Here is a 20,116-nt window from a genome sequence, read left to right as displayed (position 1 = left end):
CTTATGGAGAACAGAAAAAAAATAATAATTTTTATTTTACACACCAAATTAAACAAAATTGTAAGGGATAAAAAAAAAAGGCCCAGTCATGTTAACAATGTTGGGTTTGTGGTCTCTATTCTGATTTTGTGGTGAGAAGGCTAAAATGTCCAGATAATGATGGCATTAAGTCAACAGCAGGGTAATTCCAATTAAGATTCCTTTTATATGATAAACTCACACAAGACCAAAGTTTGGGTTTATTATTTTTAATAAAAATATGACTGAATATACATTGTATTACTGAGCCCGATAATCATACACTAGATCCCTCTGAAAACAATTTAAAGTGCAAAAAAAACAAAACAAAAAAGAAATGAGATTCTTTGCCGGCTGTACCTTCCATCTTCTCCTCTGCCCACCTCATGTAACGGATTTTGGTAATATAGTGAACACTGTAAACACGTGTGACTGTCCTAATAGGAATATTAAAACTGATAAATCACCTTGGAATGTGCTATGTTCTAGATCTACAGATCCTCTCAACACGTTTCCTAGGGCTGGAGCTACAATTGGGGGGTAAATGGGTCAATCACAGAAGTTGAATGATGCCTTTTGTTACAAGCGGGTGTGGAAAAGGCGGCACTACAACTAGCGGAGGCGGTGCGCTAGGTGCAAAAACGTCATCAGAAAATGACTCAATTATTCAAATCGATGTTTTGAATTTGATTATTTTAAATGTAAAAAAAAAAACATTTTGAATTGGCCGCTAAGTATTAGTAGCAATAGACTGACTAATGTACTGACTGCCCAATGGTAATTCTGAAGGGAGGGGAAGGAGGTGAGCTGTGATGTCCTCCATTGTGAATCCTTTTGTTAGCTAATGTATAAGAAGGTGATCTTTTATAATTCTGTGATGATAATGAGACTGTCGTTCCTTGAAGGAAGTAAGGCCCCGATTCATCAAACGCTGAAGAAATGTGAAACGGTCGCCAGGTACGTGCCAGTTTGGGGATGGGTCAGTACGTGGTTACATCCGCCATACTCATCAATCGTAGTGGTGTTTATATGCTAGAAGCGTTACTCCGGTCCTGGGATGGAGCAAGCTTTCTGGCACAATACACCCCACTGATGAGACGTACCTTATTAAGGAGCGTGCGCTTCTTAATGAATTCGGTGCTTTCTTATTCATGTACAGCGCCTGTCTGCATGAATCAGGGCTTAGGAGTCTAAATTAGGCCGCTGCGAATATTGTATTTTCTGATGAAACCTTCCTTTTAAAGGAGTATTCCCATCCTAGACATTTCTGGAATAGCCGCAGACTGTGCCTGGTGCATCTGTCTCAGAAAAGGCAAATAAAACTCTTAAGTCTTGCCCAGATCCACCTTTTTAAAAAGTGCAGGAAAAAGTCCCTGAACGTTCTTCTGCTTTCATTACTGGTCTATAACCTATGGATGAAGCTGATGGTGAGGATTCCCTATGTAAAGGCATCAAATCATGACCAGTCTTCAATTTACAGGTAAAATTATTTTTCTATTTAAATACCCCCTATTCCTCATCTGATAGGTGGTCTGCGAGGCATGTTTACTAGGAGAGTCGGGATCTCTACTTTCCTACTATTAACCTTCCTTAAAACGTAAGGTGTTCTCTTTACCGAGTGCCTGCGATAAGTCGTGAGTGGCGGTGTACATCCACATTCAGCTGATGCGGGGGGCACTGTGGTCTGTCGTCACTGCTTTCTTCAGCCCTCCTTTCTTGAAGCTCTGGATGGAGTGGAGTAGGGCACCACGGTCTGTACCGTTCACAGCGGGCACGGCCAAGTCGGTTGGCACCTCTTTACTTGAAGGAGAGACAGGCGAGAATAGCGGAGGAGGTGGCGGTGGGGGGGCCGGTATCGCAAATGTAGACGTTCCTTAATTAAATCGAAAAAAAATTAATTAGCATAGAAGAATATCATATTGCTGGTATTTTCTCTAATGCCACATGTTCTAGATCTTTGACAGGTCTTAGTGATCTTGGATGGAGATGAAGAGGTGGAGCTGATTTTGACACCTAACCATTACTTTATATAGCGGAAATCTGCTCCTTTCTCCTCTTGTAATTATTTTTTCATTCTAAATTCGAAGATAAAATCTGTCTTCACTAAATACAGACTTTCCCCATTACTAAGAGAGTAGATGACACTTGGTGCTCATAAAATTCTATGGAGAACTACTTGCAACCTGTCGCTCTCTGGCTCCTCCCCCTACATGGACTTTTAAAAACACCAAGTGTCATCTCTCACTCATGGGAAAATCTACCTTCACTGAATAATCACTCCAGGAGGAGAAAGAAGCAGATTTCTCTGATGAAGATAAATAAGTTTCTTATTGTCATGTGGACGACCAATTTATGAGAAATTAAAACAAAGCTGACTCTAAGAATCCAAGATCACACTTCTTGTCCTAAACGAGAATTTCAGCTTAACTTAAAATCTAATGGCCTGATATGAAGTCAGAAAACACCTAGAAATTCAGGGTGAGGGGAAAATGAAAATTAATGTGGAAAAATAAAGGTCCCATTAAGATAGCGCCAGGCTTGGTCACAGGCCGTGTGTGGTAGTGCAGCTTAGCCACACTCGCTTAAAGGTGGCACGGCTGCAATACCGGACACAACTCCTGGACGAGAGTGGCGCTGTTTCTGGTACAAATGACAGAAGTGGCGGAGTCTTCAATATATAAAAGGGCAGACGGTCGGGGCTACTCGAACCTAGGTGCAATATCACATTACAACCGGGGGTGCTTCTATGGGGGCACAAAACCCCTTTGTGCCTGACATCTGCTGCGTTTTAACATGGTGATCCTGAAATATATGAAGCTGTCATCAGACCCATGATCATGTAGGTATGAAAGAGCCCTAATATGAAGAGGCGCAAAGACAAACTACCAAGTATATGGTTCCTAATAAACCATAGGGGCACACCCCCCCCCCCCCATATTCTCGTAAAGGGTGGAAACATCACTACTATAGGGAGACAGCACTGACAGAGTCAATGTTCTCTCTGTATGCCATAGTTTCCTCCCACACTACCAAAAACAGATTACCTGGACTGTAATCACTTTACAATGGTCCGAAGAGCCTGTGTTCAAGAAATATCAACTCCCCGTATGGAGCTAGGACTGGAATAAAAACACAAAATCCCCAGAAATGTATTGTGCATTAAAAAAAGTGCCATTTCTAGGCGTTTTAAACCTGAAAACTTCAACAAATTGGCTCTTAAATGTTCACCTGCTGAAGTAGGAGCAGATCCAGCATGGAGGCAGAGGACTGGAGTAGGACAGCAGACTATGTAGGCGTTTCCGTAGAGGTCGGGTCAGACGCCGGACTGTACCCGATCAAAAGGTGAGTATAAAGAGAGAACCTCTGCTCCTTGTATAGTGGTGGTATGGTGTAGATATAGTAACTGGATTAGTTAGACTAGACATTCATACAAAGATCAGTGCTTTTGAAGAGGCAAATTATTTGTAGGCCTCACAGTGCTGACATTTTCATTTTAAGGGAATATACCATCAGAAAACGGCCTATTGTTTAAAGTTTTTGTGTTTTTCATATTGCAATTTATTCAAAAATTAAAAAAACAAACTGAAAGGGGCATTCCCATGTCTAAGATCCTGTATGTAGTAGGTGTAATAATATTATTAGCAAATACCTCCAATTAGAAATATATAGTTTTTCTGATTCGCTGGGTCTCTTTCCTCATGTGCATGCATTGCAGGACCCTGGGTATCCATGGTTACAACCACTAGCAGCTAGGTAACTCACTATGGTCGTAACCATGGATACCCAAGGTCCTGCAATGCCTACACATGAGGAAAGGGACCCAGCAAATCAGAAAAACTGTGCTACATTTCTAATTGGAGGTATTTGCTATTATTACACCTACTACATATAGGATCTTGGAGATGGGAATAACCCTTTAAATTTTGCCATTTCAAAACTGTAAACAAGGAATTTATATTAGACTTCCACTTCTTATACATTCTGGAAAGCCACATGGAAATTGGCAGCAACAGACCACTAAAGCTAAGTAACGTCTGAGCTAAAGTATGTGATGATTATCTTCTAATCTCGGCAGATGTCATTGTACAGGAGGAGGAGGTGAGCTGTGACATCACCTATTGGGAATGGTGAATCATGTGTTATCTACTGTATATAGAGCAGTTAACTGTTAATGTAATCCCATCTGTGATGATAATGAGACTGCTGAAAAGATGGGCGAACCCGAACAGAAAAGTTTGGGGTCTATATTAAACACCTACTGTTTAAGCATGGACTTCACAAGTTATTGTTTGGGTTTGGCACCCCTAAACATTGGGTGTTTCTCATGCTGTTATCTGCATGACAGTGCACAAACACTGCCTCTGATCGGCGGTAAAATCATTACTGCTGCTCAGACAGCCGTGGTTCCCACGCTATCAAATGACAGCGTGAGCCCGCAGCTGTGATCAGAGGTAAAAAGTTTACCTCCGGGCACTGGCGTTGGTTGATGGGACTACTACTGCTATCAGCCTACATTTGCTGCTGCTAATAACTGAGAGCAGGCATCGCTGATGGGCGTATTCATCAGCCTGCGCTCTAAATAAATGAAAAAAAAAACTGGTTTCACATGTATTTTTGATAACCAGCCAGGCAAAACTGACAGCTTCGGGCTGTAACCCTAAGCTGTTAGCATTAGCAAGGTTGGTTATCAAGAATAGAGGGGTCCCCACTGAGGTTTTTTTTTTATTTTTACTATTTAAATAAATGTTTAAGACCCGGCGTGGGGTCCCTCCATTTTTGACAACCAGCCTTGCTAAAGCAGACAGCTGGGGGGTTTATTCTCAGGCTGTTAAGGGGCCACAGATATTGGGTCCCATACCAGCCTAAAAATATCCCGCAGCTGCCCAGAAAAGGTACATCTATTAGATGTGCCAATTCTGACGCTTTGCCTGACTTTTCCCACTTGCCCTGTGGCGGTGGCAAGTGGGGTTCATAGTTGTGGGGTCGATGTCACCTTTGTATTGTCTGGTGATATCAAGCCCACAGCTTAGTAATGGAGAGGTGTTTTATAAGACACCTCCATCAGAGTAGAAGAGGACTAGAACTCTAGTGTCACCTTTTGGAAATAGCAATTCTAGAAGTCAATGTCAACCCTTTAACGAGCCTTGTTACATTACTTAGGATAATAGCCAAACCAGAATCTCTATTTGCACACACTGTTTCGGGGTATTTCCCAGAGTAACATTGCGGTTTTAAGTCTCCTCATCTCGGCATACTTAATAGGTCACTCTCTGCAAGGAGAAACAATACTACTTGGATCCTGGTCAAGTGGGAAGAGCCAGGCCAAGTACCAGAATTGGTGCATCTAATAGATAGATGTGCATTTCGGCAGCTATCTTTAGGGGAGGGGTGGGGCAATAGCCAAAGCCACTTATCAGTCTGAAAATACCAACTCCAGTTGATTGCTTTAGCTTGGCTGGTTGTCAAAAATTGGTGGGAACCCACACCATTTTTTTCAGGTTACTTATTTAAATTATTTTAAACAACGTGGTAACCCCTGTTTTCGATAACAAGCCTTGCTAAAGCTGACAGCTGAGGGTTACAGCCTGCAGCTGTTAGTTTTGCCTGGCTGGTTATCAAAAATACAGGGGAACCCATGCCAGGGTTTATTTTTTGTTCATTTATTTAGCGTGCAGGCTGAATACTTCCATCAGCTGCACCTGCTCTCTTATTAGCGGCAGCAGGCATCAGCTGATGGGAGGAGTATTTCCATCAGCCGACGCCAGTGACCACACGTAAACGTCTTACCTCCATTCCCAGCGGCGGTTCCCATGCTATCATTTGACAGCGTGGCATGAGGCATGGGTCCTCGCGAACATCGATTATGATGAGTATCCCTGACTATAACTGACACTGACATGTATCACGCACTGGATGTGCGGTTTCATTTATACTGTCACACAGAGCTATCCTACCTATGCTAATTATTGTTATTTGGATTGGTCTCTATACTTGCTTATATATTAGGAAATCTGTAATCAATACACTATATGCCAAGAGTGTGCAATTGTTACAATAATCTGCATTTAAATTGAAAGGGGAGTTTGCCCCTACTTATCAGCTTTATTAGGATTGGTATCTATATTGGGTGATATATATTATTTAGATGGTGCTATCACCTATACTGCCTTATAGATTTATCTTACTGATGTTATTGATTGATAATTTGTTGGTTTCCATGCTTGTTCATACATCAGTACATTGCATGTTAAATAGTGTTCATGGGTAGTAATCTGTATCTAATGTAGCTTGCCCCCACCCATTAGCTGATTCAGCATTTACACCGGGATATATAATCAATAGCCGGTATTCTTGGGGGATAGGGACACTGATAGGGTCAGCCTTCGGTGAGTGGGGGCGCCAGTCCGCTGTACAGTAGGGTGCCAACCTCCACAGCTAGGTAGGTGGTCAGAGAATAGTAATCAGGTGTTAGTCAGGTTGGTGTTTGTTTTTTATGCACTATAAGTTTGCACTTTAGGTCACGGCATCACTCCCTCTCACACTGCTTACCAAATGCATTATAACTTTTCTTCTATCTCCTGCCGCGTGAGATTGCTGCATAGCTGTATCACTTTCTATAGGAAAAAAGTGCAGGAGCGGTAGGGATAGTCATCGAGGAGCGGGGGCGCCTCTCTCGTATATTCAGGGTGCCAACCTCCGCTGTGTAGGCAGGGTAATCCAGTGGCTATAGTACGAGGGACGGTTGTAGTGTGCACGGTTATATGTCCTTTTGCTGTGTGGTACAGGTTTTTAATTAATAACAAATAAAAATAGTTTTATCTATTATTATCCATTTGGATATAAGGTTCTTGTTAGTTCTTTTATCATTTGACAGTGTGGGAAACACGGCTGTCTGACTGGTGGTAATGATTTTACTGCCGATCATAGGCAGTGTTTGAAGCGCTGTCAAAGTTTGGGTACCAGAACAATACCTTTTTTTTTTTTATAACTGTTTGGCTGAATCTGCTGGCCCAAACATCCAGGGGTCTGCCCATCTCTACTGAAAAGTCATCAGTAGAGAGCAGGAAACATGAGTCTAGTACTAGTCATAGTTGTTGATGTGACCAGTCCAAGAAGTACACTCTTTCTGGAGGATGAGTGGGTCCTGCAAATAGTGTAAGAAATAGTGTAACATGGAAAATTCTGTCTAAAATATGTTTTTTAAGATCTCTACTTGCTGTACTACCATAAATGCCCATAATCTAATAGGCAAAACCAGGACATAAGCCTGTGACTGCCCTCAAACAAGAAACACCCACTTTTGTGTGGCATCTGTGCTCCTTTGTTGCGACTGCCTCCGCAAAATTCAGACAGTTGGCAACTGTAATACTACGTTCCGCCATGTAATACCTTTCATCAGCTGAGGACTGGAGGGGGAGATTTCTGACAATTGCTTAAAATTGTCCTAGACTCCTTTTTTTTTACCCAAGCAACCATCATACTATGCCAGCAGGAGAGCGCTAACCTGGTTCATGGGTGAAATGCAAATGGCAACAAAAATAATTTTTATTAAAACAAAATTCTGCAAAAATGTAAAATAATAAAGGGACACATTAGTGTGGTGATAGGGCAATACTCCACACTGCCCTCGCATGGTAACAGCTGGCATTTTTTTTTTTAGCGACAAAAGAAGCATTTTGCTTACTTTACCGATATTTCACGTTCAAAATGATGCATGCTCTACATAGAAGACAGCAGAGGAAGAAAAAAAGGACACCGATCAATAACATCTTAGACAAAACACATGAAAACAATATTACTCATCAGATATATAACAAAAAAAATCCCTTCCCTATCGAATTTTGTTCACCCACTTTATTAGTCGTAAGATTCTGCACTCCTTTCTTAAAGGGGTATTCCAGTCTACAAAAATGAACAACTATCCAATGGATAGATGGATTACTGTTGTGTTCGGCCATCACCCTCCCTCCCATAGAACATGAATGGGGTAGCAGGGCACATACACGACTAGCCATTACATTCTATTACTCCAGGCCACGTGTTTGCAGCCATGGAAGAACAATAGATAGGAGTCCCTGAGGTGGGACTCACCCCTTTATGAGGACTACATGAACAGACATTTTAACTCTCTAAAAGAAAGCTATCTGCAGTGGCTTGCAAAATTATTTACCCTGAGGCTATGGCTTTTTACCTATTTTATCACATTACTACAACCTGTGTAAATATGTTTGTAATCTGATTTGTGTGTGACTCATCAGCACTAAATAGTCTAAGTTGGTGAAGAGAGAAAAATATAGGCAGAAATTAAGTTTATGGGATTGAATAACTAAAAATTGGCATGTGCATATGTATTCACCCCTTTTGCTATGAAGCCTCTAAAAATTTCTGGTGCGAGCCATTTTCTTCATAAGTCCCATGCTTAGTGACAGGATGTCCCCCTGTGTGCGACCTAATGTCACATGTCAGTCAGTATATACACTTGACCTTTTCTGAAAGGACAAAGTGGCTGCAACACCATTAACAAGAGGCACCACTAACCAAACACCATGAAGACCGAGGAGATCTCCAAACAACCCCATTAAGAATGAAGAGATCTCCAAACAACCCCATGAAGACCGAGGAGATCTCCAAACAACCCCATTAAGAATGAAGAGATCTCCAAACAACCCCATGAAGACCGAGGAGGTCTCCAAACAACCCCATGAAGACCGAGGAGATCTCCAAACAACCCCATTAAGAATGAAGAGATCTCCAAACAACCCCATTAAGAATGAAGAGATCTCCAAACAACCCCATGAAGACCGAGGAGGTCTCCAAACAACCCCATGAAGACCGAGGAGATCTCCAAACAACCCCATTAAGAATGAAGAGATCTCCACACAACCCCATTAAGAATGAAGAGATCTCCAAACCCCATGAAGACCGAGGAGGTCTCCAAACAACCCCATTAAGAATGAAGAGATCTCCAAACAACCCCATTAAGAATGAAGAGATCTCCAAACAACCCCATGAAGACCGAGGAGATCTCCAAACAACCCCATTAAGAATGAAGAGATCTCCAAACAACCCCATTAAGAATGAAGAGATCTCCAAACAACCCCATGAAGACCGAGGAGATCTCCAAACAACCCCATTAAGAATGAAGAGATCTCCAAACAACCCCATTAAGAATGAAGAGATCTCCAAACAACCCCATGAAGACCGAGGAGGTCTCCAAACAACCCCATGAAGACCGAGGAGGTCTCCAAACAACCCCATTAAGAATGAAGAGATCTCCAAACAACCCCATTAAGAATGAAGAGATCTCCAAACAACCCCATGAAGACCGAGGAGATCTCCAAACAACCCCATTAAGAATGAAGAGATCTCCAAACAACCCCATGAAGACCGAGGAGATCTCCAAACAACCCCATTAAGAATGAAGAGATCTCCAAACAACCCCATTAAGAATGAAGAGATCTCCAAACAACCCCATGAAGACCGAGGAGATCTCCAAACAACCCCATTAAGAATGAAGAGATCTCCAAACAACCCCATTAAGAATGAAGAGATCTCCAAACAACCCCATGAAGACCGAGGAGATCTCCAAACAACCCCATTAAGAATGAAGAGATCTCCAAACAACCCCATGAAGACCGAGGAGGTCTCCAAACAACCCCATTAAGAATGAAGAGATCTCCAAACAACCCCATTAAGAATGAAAAGATCTCCAAACAACCCCATGAAGACCGAGGAGGTCTCCAAACAACCCCATGAAGACCGAGGAGATCTCCAAACAACCCCATGAAGAATGAAGAGATCTCCAAACAACCCCATTAAGAATGAAGAGATCTCCAAACAAGTCAGGGACAAAGTTATTGAGAAGTACAAGTCAGGGTTGGATTATAAAAAAAAATAAAAAATATCCCAATCTGTGATGTTTCCCCGGAGCACCATCAAATCCATTATCATCAAATGGAAAGAACATGGTACCACAATAAACCTGCCAAGAGATAGCCGCCCACAAAAACTCTCAGCCGGGGCAAGAAGGGCATTAATCAGAGAGGCAGCACAGAGACCAAAGGTAACCCTGAAGGAGCTGCAGAGTTCCCGAGCAGAGGCTGGAATATCTGTCCATATGACATAAGCCATAAGTCCTTAATCTAATTGAGAATCTGTGGTCAGACTTGAAGATCGTTGTTCACCAGAGGAAACCATCTGACTTGATGGAGCTTGAGCAGTTTTACCTTGTGGAATGGGCAAAAAGCCCAAGTGGCGAGATGTGGAAAGCTCATAGAGACTTATCCAAAGCGACTTGCAGCTGTAATTACTACAAAAGAAGTATCTACAAAGTACTGACTATAGGGGGGGTGAGTAGTTATGCACACTGAAGTTTTCAGTTATTTTGTCTTATTTGTTGTTTGCTTCAGAAAAAAAGAGAAAACCAAATGTTCACAGTTGTCGGCATGTTCTTTACATGAACTGATGCAAACCCTCACCTCAAAAAACAAAGTGCAATTCCAGGTTGTGAGATGGCAAAACACAAAAAATGCCAAGCGGGGGCGAGTACTTTTGCAAGTCACTGTAGTCATGAAAATCAAAAGTCCTCCTGTAACCGAACCCTATTTCTACTGTCCTGAATACAGTCAACAATGTAAATAATGGTTTCTATGACTAAACTAAATACATTGAGGTGGATTTATAACTTGCAACCAATCACAGAGCAGCTTTAGCAAGCAAGCACATGGATTTTTTTTCATAAAGATTTAGAAATTTTTAAATCCATGAAAATCAGTCACAAGACATCCTTTGTATACACTGCGGTGATGTAGCACTTGTATCAGTCTATGATACAAAACATACACCGTTAGACTTTAATTTTTATACAGAGGTGGAAAAAAAGTCCTTCATTTTGGCTTACATCAGCTTCGAAGGGAAGAGATCTCTAAATATTATGCCAAAATGGAGAATCTAGAAGTAACACATGGAGGAAACAAACTCATCACAGTTCCTGATAATCATTGGACAGCTCCTGACTCTGCAGTCTTCATACAGCCCACCACTACCACACCATTTGCTGAGGGGTTACAGTACCCTTATTCTCTACATCGGTGAGGTTCCCAGTCATTGGACCCCCACCAACTGAACACTTATCTATCCAGTGGATACATGTTTTAGCAGAATGGCCCCTTGAAAAAGTAATGTAATACCAGGTTTATTCTTCCTGATCTAAGGGCAGGATAAAAAAAGGTGATTTTACGAAAACCAAATAGTGAACGTCCATCGGTCACTAGAGCGTTCACAAGTGAGGTCTTCAAAATACATGACCCCGGTGTCCCCTGCCCCTTGCTGTTACATTGACAGCATTCTCTCTGCCCAGTATAGAATTACTGACCAAATACTGAACATGTGAACGTGGCCTGAGGCTATCGAACTTGTCATGATGAAGAGTTAACATAAATGTAGTTATATAGACAGCAATGACGAGAATATGTTTAGGCCAAGGCGTCATTTCTGACAAGCAGGGAGGACGACATTCTCCACGATGGGTTCAGGGAATGCTGCCGACAATACACAAAGGCGCAGCGATGTCTTAGCATGATAGCGTGATGGAAACAATCAGCATGGGGGGTATACACCAGAAGAGACAGCAATGCTAGAAGACATTTTTGTGGAGTCCATGACACTTAGGAATTTAAGCCAGAGGTCTCAAACTACATTCCTCGAGGGCCGCCAACAGGTCATATTTTCAGGATTTCCTTGTATTGCACAGGTGATAATTTAATCACCTGCACAGAATGATTCCAGCACCTTGTGGAATGCTAAGGAAATCCTGAAAACATGACCTGTTGGCGGCTCTCGAGGAATGCAGTTTGACACCTCTGATTTAAGCCACATTGACCGCTTCCATTTTGGGGATTGTTGTTGTTATATCCTTAATGGCATAAACACTACTCACAAAAAGTTTGGGATATTTGGTTTTCGGGCGAAATTTCAGGATGAACCTAAAATGCGCTCTAACCTTTTCAGGTGAACTTTACGTGACCATCTCTAAACTTTTGATCCACGTGTCCAACTGTTCAATGTTTCAGGACTTTTTGCACAACTTGCTGTTCTCTAACAAGGAGCTTAATAGCAAAATTAACAAGTGTTGGATCCATAAATTGCCCCATTAAATTTCGAGGTTCAATTAGACTTGGAAAAAAACAGTTCTCCTCATCATGCTGTTCACATTTTGACATCAGGAGACCAAGACGACACCTAACACTTAGGGTACCGTCACACATTGAAATTTCCATCGCTACGACGTTACGATTCGTGACGTTCTAGCGATATCGTTACGATATCGCTGTGTCTGACACGCTACTGCGATCAGACACCCTGCTGAGAATCGTACGTCGCAGCAGATCGTTTGGAACTTTCTTTCGTCGCTTGATCACCCGCTGACATCGCTGGATCGTTGTGTGTGACAGCGATCCAGCGATGTCTTCGCTTGTAACCAGGGTAAACATCGGGTAACTAAGCGCAGGGCCGCGCTTAGTAACCCGATGTTTACCCTGGTTACAAGCGTAAACGTAAAAAAACAAACCGTACATGCTCACCCGTCGGTGTCCTTCAGGTCCCTTGCCGTCTGCTTCCTGCTCTGAGTGCCGGCCGGAAAGTGAGAGCAGAGCGCAGCGGTGCTGCGCTCTGCTCTCACTGTACGGCTGCACTCAGAGCAGGAAGCAGACGGCAAGGGACCTGAAGGACACCGACGGGTGAGTATGTACTGTTTGTTTTTTTACATTTACGCTGGTAACCAGGGTAAACATCGGGTTACTAAGCGCGGCCCTGCGCTTAGTTACCCAATGTTTACCCTGGTTACCCGGGGACTTCGGCATCGCTCCAGCGCCGTGATTGCAACGTGTGACCGCAGTCTACGACGCTGGAGCGATGATTATACGACGCTGCGACGTCACGAATCGTGCCGTCGCAGCGATGAAAATTTCAATGTGTGACGGTACCCTTAAAGAACAGGACCTCGCCATTGTGAGGCCTCGAGCAGGATGTTCTCAGATGGAAGTGACCACTGAGCTTAGAGGGTCACAGAGTCATCAGCAGGGTGCAACAGAGATACAGAGGTACTGGAAGAGTCACAAAGGCCGGAATGTGGATGTCTTTTGACCACATACAACACTGACTGCTTCATTTTGAACAATGCCTTTCGGAGTCAGATGATGATGCCACATAACTCCAGCCACATTTAAGTGTCATGTCAGACCATTCGAAATGATTTACATCAGCGTGGTCTACGTGCTAGACGACCGGCAGGGTACCTGACCACAGCACCAGACACAAGCGTCATCTACGCTGGACGAGGGACTAGTGGGCCTCAGTGCTGTTCTCACTGAGCAGAAATGATGGCCAACAATGTTGGAGACGTTAAGGAGAGTGCTATGCTCTAGCCACCGTTGTCAGCAGACGAGCCTTTGGTGGTGGTGTTACGGTATGGGCAGGTTGTGTCTAGACAATACAGAGCTGCCCTACACTTTGACCAGTCCCTACTACTTGAAGAACATCATTAATTCAGTCATTGTGCCTCTGCACGAACAACACCAGACGAATTTCATCTTCATGGACGACAATGTTCCAGCTCATCGAGGTCGCTCCATTAGGGAATGGCTGCTAGAGACAAGGGGGACCTCAAATGGAGCAGTCTGCACATTCTCCAGCCCTGAATCCCATAGAAAACCTATGGAATCAGCTGGGTCGCCGTTTAGAGGCTCGTAACTCTGTACCCCAGAACCTCAATGACCTGAGGGCCACACTTCAAGAAGAGTGGGATGCCATGTCTAAGAAGACAATAACTCCACTTGTGAACAGCAGGAGATGTCGTTGCCAAGCTCTAATTGATGCTCAAGGCCACAAGACAAGTCATTGAGACACTGGCATTTTGGGGGGTATATCCACCAATGTTATTGGCTTTTGTTTCAATAAATTGTTTGAGATGAAGAAATAATTACTGCATGCTTCTACTTAAATGCCCTACTTTTATGAGAAAATATCAATGTAGTGGGAACACTTTTTACGTTTTCCGTACATTTTGCCCGAAAACCAAATATCCCTAACTTTTTGTGAGTAGTGTATGTCCATGCAATAGACTTGATCCTATGGTGCACTACGGATTGAGGATTCTATGATGGCACTGTCAGAGGGAGTGACCCTTGAATTCCATATTGGGGTAGGGAGGATCGAGTGGCTCCAGAAGTTGCATGGTTGCCCTACATCTCAGATCTGGTGGGAGAATGCGATTAGAGGGGACAATAGCGATCCTCGATAGCTATCCCATAGCAACTTCATTTAGATATTTGGTGGAAGTCTCTAGTCACATCAATCCTCACCAACATCGATCACTGAATATTTACATAATTAGGAAAACATGTCCGACATCTATCAATCAATAGATAATTATGCACCATCAGGCCACGGCAAGAAAAAAAACCTATAAAATACACAGGAGTGAATTCACACACGATAAGGAGTGTATGCTAATAATGCATTTTATGAAATTACAGAAACACAACTGCTTTCATAAAAAAAGGGGCCACCCCTGTCGATTGGTGGACTATGGTACCATCCTGATCTAAGTAAATCAAAAACCAAAATTATATTGTAGTGCCACCTGTGAAGTGCATACTAAATGCACACAATACCATGTAGAGTGTGCCATGCGGTGAAACTGCACATCTTATGAAGTGAGGATTCTGACCTTTGATATCCCACCAATCTGAAGAATAAAGTGGTGCTGGTGCATTTAGCCATGTGTCCCCTTTATGTTTTTCCCTACATTGTGTCCTCAGGTAATCTTTACCATCTGGCTAAAGTAGTGCTTCTCCAGTTTTTTTCAGAAACGCTCATCACAGTTACTGATGATGATTACACAGCTCCTGCCACACAATTATAATGAAGGAAGTTACAGTTTAACCTCCATGACTATACAGTCTCAACTTTTTGCTAAAAAAAAAAAAAAAGAAACGGTCTTCCCAGCAGGGAATTGATAGCAGAGCATAGAGAGGAAGAAAGCAGAGTAACATCTCAAATTCAAGATGGTGTGTGAATAGAAGGCTGAACTGCAAGGAAGGGAGATCAGGAAACCTGAAAGAAGACCAGAGTCAGATAGTAGATGGGTGCAGTAATGGACAAAAAAACCCAAATGTAAATATAAATATTTAACCCTGTCAAAGACAATGGTGGGGTATCTGCCAACCCCACAATGGAGAGACACCGGAAATGGGAAGCAGAAACTGACTTACACATTTCCTTTTTTATTACTATAAATTATGTATCACAATAGAACATATCAAAGTGAATGTTTTAATTAAAAGCAAACTAATTTCTCTGCAGTAACGGCAACGTCCCTTTTATCCATTGCACCACAACCTGCTCGCGTGGAAAGGGTGGAAATATCTCAGCGCAGGATATTTCCGGTAAAGGCGATGATGTGATGACGTGAGAGATCAGGAGGTGCAATGTGTGGACACAAAGCGTGCATGAGAGCAGCCGGTGCGGAGAGAAGCGGAGGCAGCTCTGGCCGGAGCGCACATCGCACCACGACTTACCTTGTAGCTGGTCCTGGAAAGGAAATTGGGTTAGTAATTACTGTTCCCATTCTATGAGCAAATACTCAGAGGGGAACTGACCTAAAAAAACCCTTAAGGAACCAGAGCTTACAGTATCAGACCCCGTCCGATGTTGTCTGAAATGCCAGACCGTGTGAGTAAGGGTCTCCCATGATATTGGCAGCGGGGGTACGGATGGGGCAGGTTGAATTTAAAAACCCATACCAGAGGGGAGATACGCCGACATCAGAGGTGCCTGGCAGCAGCTTCCCAACCGGAACACATGAACGCTCAACCAAACTGAGCGTGCACGTGTATGGGGTCTAGAGAGCGCTGTAAGCCAGGTGGGCTGAAGTGTGTAGTCCATCTTAAAGGCATAGTTACTGGGCTACACATAGACATGAAGAACCATCGGTACTGACCTGCTGTTGAAGGTGGTGTCGGAGATGAGGGAGACGTCAAAGGAGAACTTGTTCCAGAGCCTGAGAACCAGAAATGACGGACGTATTTAATAGATGGAAAAGGAAGCAAAAGATCGCACATCAAAGGTCCGAACGCTGTACTGACCACAACTAACAGATATGATGAGAGTTGTAGGCGCTCGTAAACTGTGTACGGAGCCGTAACACCACAGTTCCATATTGAAGTGAATGTGACCGGCCACTACACAGCGTACAGTCGCGTTTCGGCTGGCTACCACCTCATTTCAATAGCCAAGCCAGCCCCCTTCTCCGTCCATGTATATACTGAGAGGGTGGCTGTATTAGCTTTTTTATATTTGCAGCCAGCCAGCCCCCTTCACAGACAGCAGTGGTCACTTGCTATCACAGGAAATACTCGTGCACATAATTGCAAATTATGTGAATATCGTCATTTATTAGTATAGATTGCTTTTTTTCCCCAACACCTCTAAAGAGTAATTTTTCTAAGTGGACAAAACCTCTATATATATTAAAAGAAAAAAAACATCCATAAAGTTATTACCTGAATTATTCGAGTTGTTGCATTTTGTGGACTGCTCCTCTCCGGATTCGCAGTTTGTGCGTTTTGACTTCTAGGGAATGCAAGAACAAGGAATATGGGGTGAAGACTTGGTCCTTGAGATGGAAAATGTGCAATAAAAGGGGTTTATGGTTTTATAGAATAAAGCGCTGAAAATTTCTAATAAAATGACGAGAAATGAGACAATCTAAGATATTCGCTTGCTGTCAGTGAATAGGAACATTCCGGTACACACACACACACATTATATATATATATATATATATATATATATATATATATTTTTTTTATATATATATATATATATATATATATATATATATATATATATATATATATATATATATATATATATATATATATATATATATATATATATATATATATATATATATAATCTGTATCTATATGTATATAGATCTATATATTTCTAGCTTACCTTTCGTGCCAGAATTTTCCTCTTTTTCTTCTCCTCCTCTGAGCCGTGATGTGACTGTGCTCGTGTCAGTCGTCTGTGCTGGTAGATCTACACGGTAACATGTGCGGGGGAGGGTTAGTGCCGGTGCGAAGACAGGCGGTTTATCACTTTACCTCTGATTTATAGTGATACATAAGAAACTTCTCTTTACAGATTTATAGATTTCAATATAAAAAAAAAAACTTATGGTCACCATCGCCCCCTACTGTTACATAAAATTAACCAACCATACTAAATGCAAATGTTACTATTAGGGGGGCTTTGCCTGACACCGCAAGATGAACAGGAATGTCTATGCGTTATTGTTTTACCTTGTAAATATCACAATAAAGCCCCTTTTTCTAAAGTAAACCTCCTCATCCTTTACGGAGACTCCTGATTTTTAATAATATGATTTCCAGTTTTATACGTGATGAACAAAGACAATTCCCAGGGGTCAGACCCTTCACTTGTTGATCGGTGGGGGTCCGACTGCTGGGACACTTATCCCCATTAGCGTGCATGCTCAACCAGCACTCCATTCCCCATGTCCACTTTTTCTGGCAGCACCATAGAGAATGAATTAAGCAGTGGTCGGGCAACCGGTCGGCCCACCATCTTGTATTAAGCATAAAAGTTCCCCGTTCTCGGTGCGGGTCCCAGGGGTCGGACCTCCACCCGTCAGAGAGTTGTCCTGCGAATAGGTGATAGTTTCTTTTAACCGGAGAACCCCTTTAATGTCATCTCGGCCCAATCTAATAATGGCAGGGACATTACCAGTTTCTGCTCCTCTGCGAGCCTCTTCTCCATACATTCTTTGGCTGTTTTCAGAGCTTCTTTTAACTTTGTAGGAATCTGGAAAATAAAAAAAATAAAATAAAAAAAATAATGAAATTCGTTCCAGAATCGGAATGTTAGTACAACTCTTCGCTTTTTCCCATGCACAAGTTTTTCAATGGTCTCTAGTCGATACGTCCCATCCTCTCCCCTTTATGTAATGTCAACTGAATCAATCCCCCTCTCCTCCAGTATTGGGGGGACCAGCATTCATCTTTTCTGAACTTTGCTACGAGTAGTATACAAGGTGATTGTGGGAGAGAAGTGGGGGCAGGCCTTTGTCGCCCCACAGGAAGTGGGGGCAGGCCTGTCACCCTGCAGGAAGAAAGTGGGGGCAGGCCTTTGTCACCCCGCAGGAAGAAAGTGGGGGCAGGCCTTTGTCGCCATGCAGGAAGAAAGTGGGGGCAGGCCTTTGTCGCCCCACAGGAAGTGGGGGCAGGCCTGTCACCCCGCAGGAAGAAAGTGGGGGCAGGCCTTTGTCACCCCGCAGGAAGAAAGTGGGGGCAGGCCTTTGTCGCCATGCAGGAAGAAAGTGGGGGCAGGCCTTTGTCGCCATGCAGGAAGAAAGTGGGGGCAGGCCTTTGTCGCCATGCAGGAAGAAAGTGGGGGCAGGCCTTTGTCGCCATGCAGGAAGAAAGTGGGGGCAGGCCTTTGTCGCCATGCAGGAAGAAAGTGGGGGCAGGCCTTTGTCGCCATGCAGGAAGGAAGAGGGGGCAGGCCTTTGTTGCCCCGCAGGAAGGAAGAGGGGGGGCGGTCCTTTGTCGCCATGCAGGAAGAAAGAGGGGGCAGGCCTTTGTCGCCCCACAGGAAGGAAGAGGGGGCAGGCCTTTGTCGCCCCGCAGGAAGAAAGAGGGGGCAGGCCTTTGTCGCCCCACAGGAAGGAAGAGGGGGCAGGCCTTTGTCGCCCCGCAGGAAGAAAGAGGGGGCAGGCCTTTGTCGCCCCACAGGAAGGAAGAGGGGGCAGGCCTTTGTCGCCCCGCAGGAAGAAAGAGGGGGCAGGCCTTTGTCGCCCCGCAGGAAGAAAGAGGGGGCAGGCCTTTGTCACCCCACAGGAAGGAAGAGGGGGCAGGCCTTTGTCGCCCCGCAGGAAGAAAGAGGGGGCAGGCCTTTGTTGCCCCACAGGAAGGAAGAGGGGGCAGGCCTTTGTCGCCCCGCAGGAAGGAAGTGGGGGGGAACTTTATCGCTGTAAAACTGCTTACAGAAATAACATTCACTTTAGGACAAACAAGACATTGGGCAATGGCAGGAGCAATGCATACTAGGAAGTGAGGAAAATGAGGTTCTGGCACCTATAGTGATGGCAGAATGCTGAAGTAAACTGGACAATTCCTGCACACATTGGTGTGTGCACCATGCAGTTTTAACTTATTGTGGGGGACGAGGGCTGCAGGATTGTGCCTTTCTACAGATTTTGTGTGAAATAGCAGACAGGAGTTATTTACAGTGGATTGCGAAAATATTCACCCCTCTTGGCTTTTGACCTATTTTGAAACATTACAACCTGTGTGTAAATATTTGTTGTAATCTGATTTGTGTGTGATGCATCAGCACTAAATAGTCTAAGTTGGTGAGAAAAAATATAGGCATAAATTAAAATTTATAGGATCGAATAACTAAAATTGGCATGTGCATATTGTTATGTTTGGCTGGTGGTTAGGAGCACTAGAAATGACCAGATGAGCAAACTAGCTATACAGGACGAGCTCTGGGAAGTGGGAGCTCTGCTGACCGCAACCCCTAATCCTATCACAACAACTAGAAATAGCCGTGGAGCGTTCCTGACTCTGCCTAGACGCCTCTTCACAGCCTAAGAGCTAACTACCCCTAAAGATAGAAAATACAGCCTACCTTGCCTCAGAGAAATTCCCCAAAGAAATAGGCAGCCCCCACATATATTGACTGTGAGTTAAGATGGAAGTCACAAACACAGGAATGAAATAGATTTCAGCATAGGAGGCCAGACTAACTAAACAGACATAAGATAGAAAAGGTTTCTTTGCGGTCAGCATAAAAAACTAACAAAAAACCATGCAGAGTGTGCAAAAGAAACCACCGCACCGACTCACGGCGCGGTGGTGCCACTCTGCATCCCAGAGCTTCCAGCTAATAAGATTAAATCATAATAGCAAGCTGGACAAAAACACAGTGGTAACAAATAATCTAGCAGGGACTTAGCTTTTGCTGAGATAGACAGGTCATCTGAAAGATCCAAGAGAACTGAACC

General features: G+C 43.5%; 1 protein-coding gene across 3 annotated transcripts in view; it reads right to left on the bottom strand.

The window, feature by feature from the left end:
* Positions 1–232: 232 nt before the first annotated feature.
* The window catches only part of PXK (PX domain containing serine/threonine kinase like), a 58,030-nt gene continuing 38,146 nt past the window's right edge, over positions 233–20,116 (bottom strand). The window contains exons 14-19 of one of the 3 annotated variants that reach the window (XM_077278638.1): positions 17,833–17,910; positions 17,038–17,124; positions 16,581–16,650; positions 16,019–16,078; positions 7,703–7,737; positions 233–1,891 (exon numbers count right to left, since the gene is read on the bottom strand). In XM_077278638.1, coding sequence (XP_077134753.1) covers positions 7,721–7,737; positions 16,019–16,078; positions 16,581–16,650; positions 17,038–17,124; positions 17,833–17,910 — 312 coding nt within the window. In that variant the 3' untranslated portion in view covers positions 233–1,891; positions 7,703–7,720. The remainder of the gene's footprint in view (positions 1,892–7,702; positions 7,738–16,018; positions 16,079–16,580; positions 16,651–17,037; positions 17,125–17,832; positions 17,911–20,116) is intronic. The other 2 variants (XM_077278639.1, XM_077278637.1) reach the window with 2 other exon arrangements.

This window comes from Ranitomeya variabilis, chromosome 8 (assembly GCF_051348905.1).
Source record: "Ranitomeya variabilis isolate aRanVar5 chromosome 8, aRanVar5.hap1, whole genome shotgun sequence".
Taxonomy (NCBI): domain Eukaryota; kingdom Metazoa; phylum Chordata; class Amphibia; order Anura; family Dendrobatidae; genus Ranitomeya; species Ranitomeya variabilis.
The sequence above is the reverse complement of the archived record's forward strand: the minus strand, read 5'-3'. Positions and strand labels throughout refer to the sequence as shown.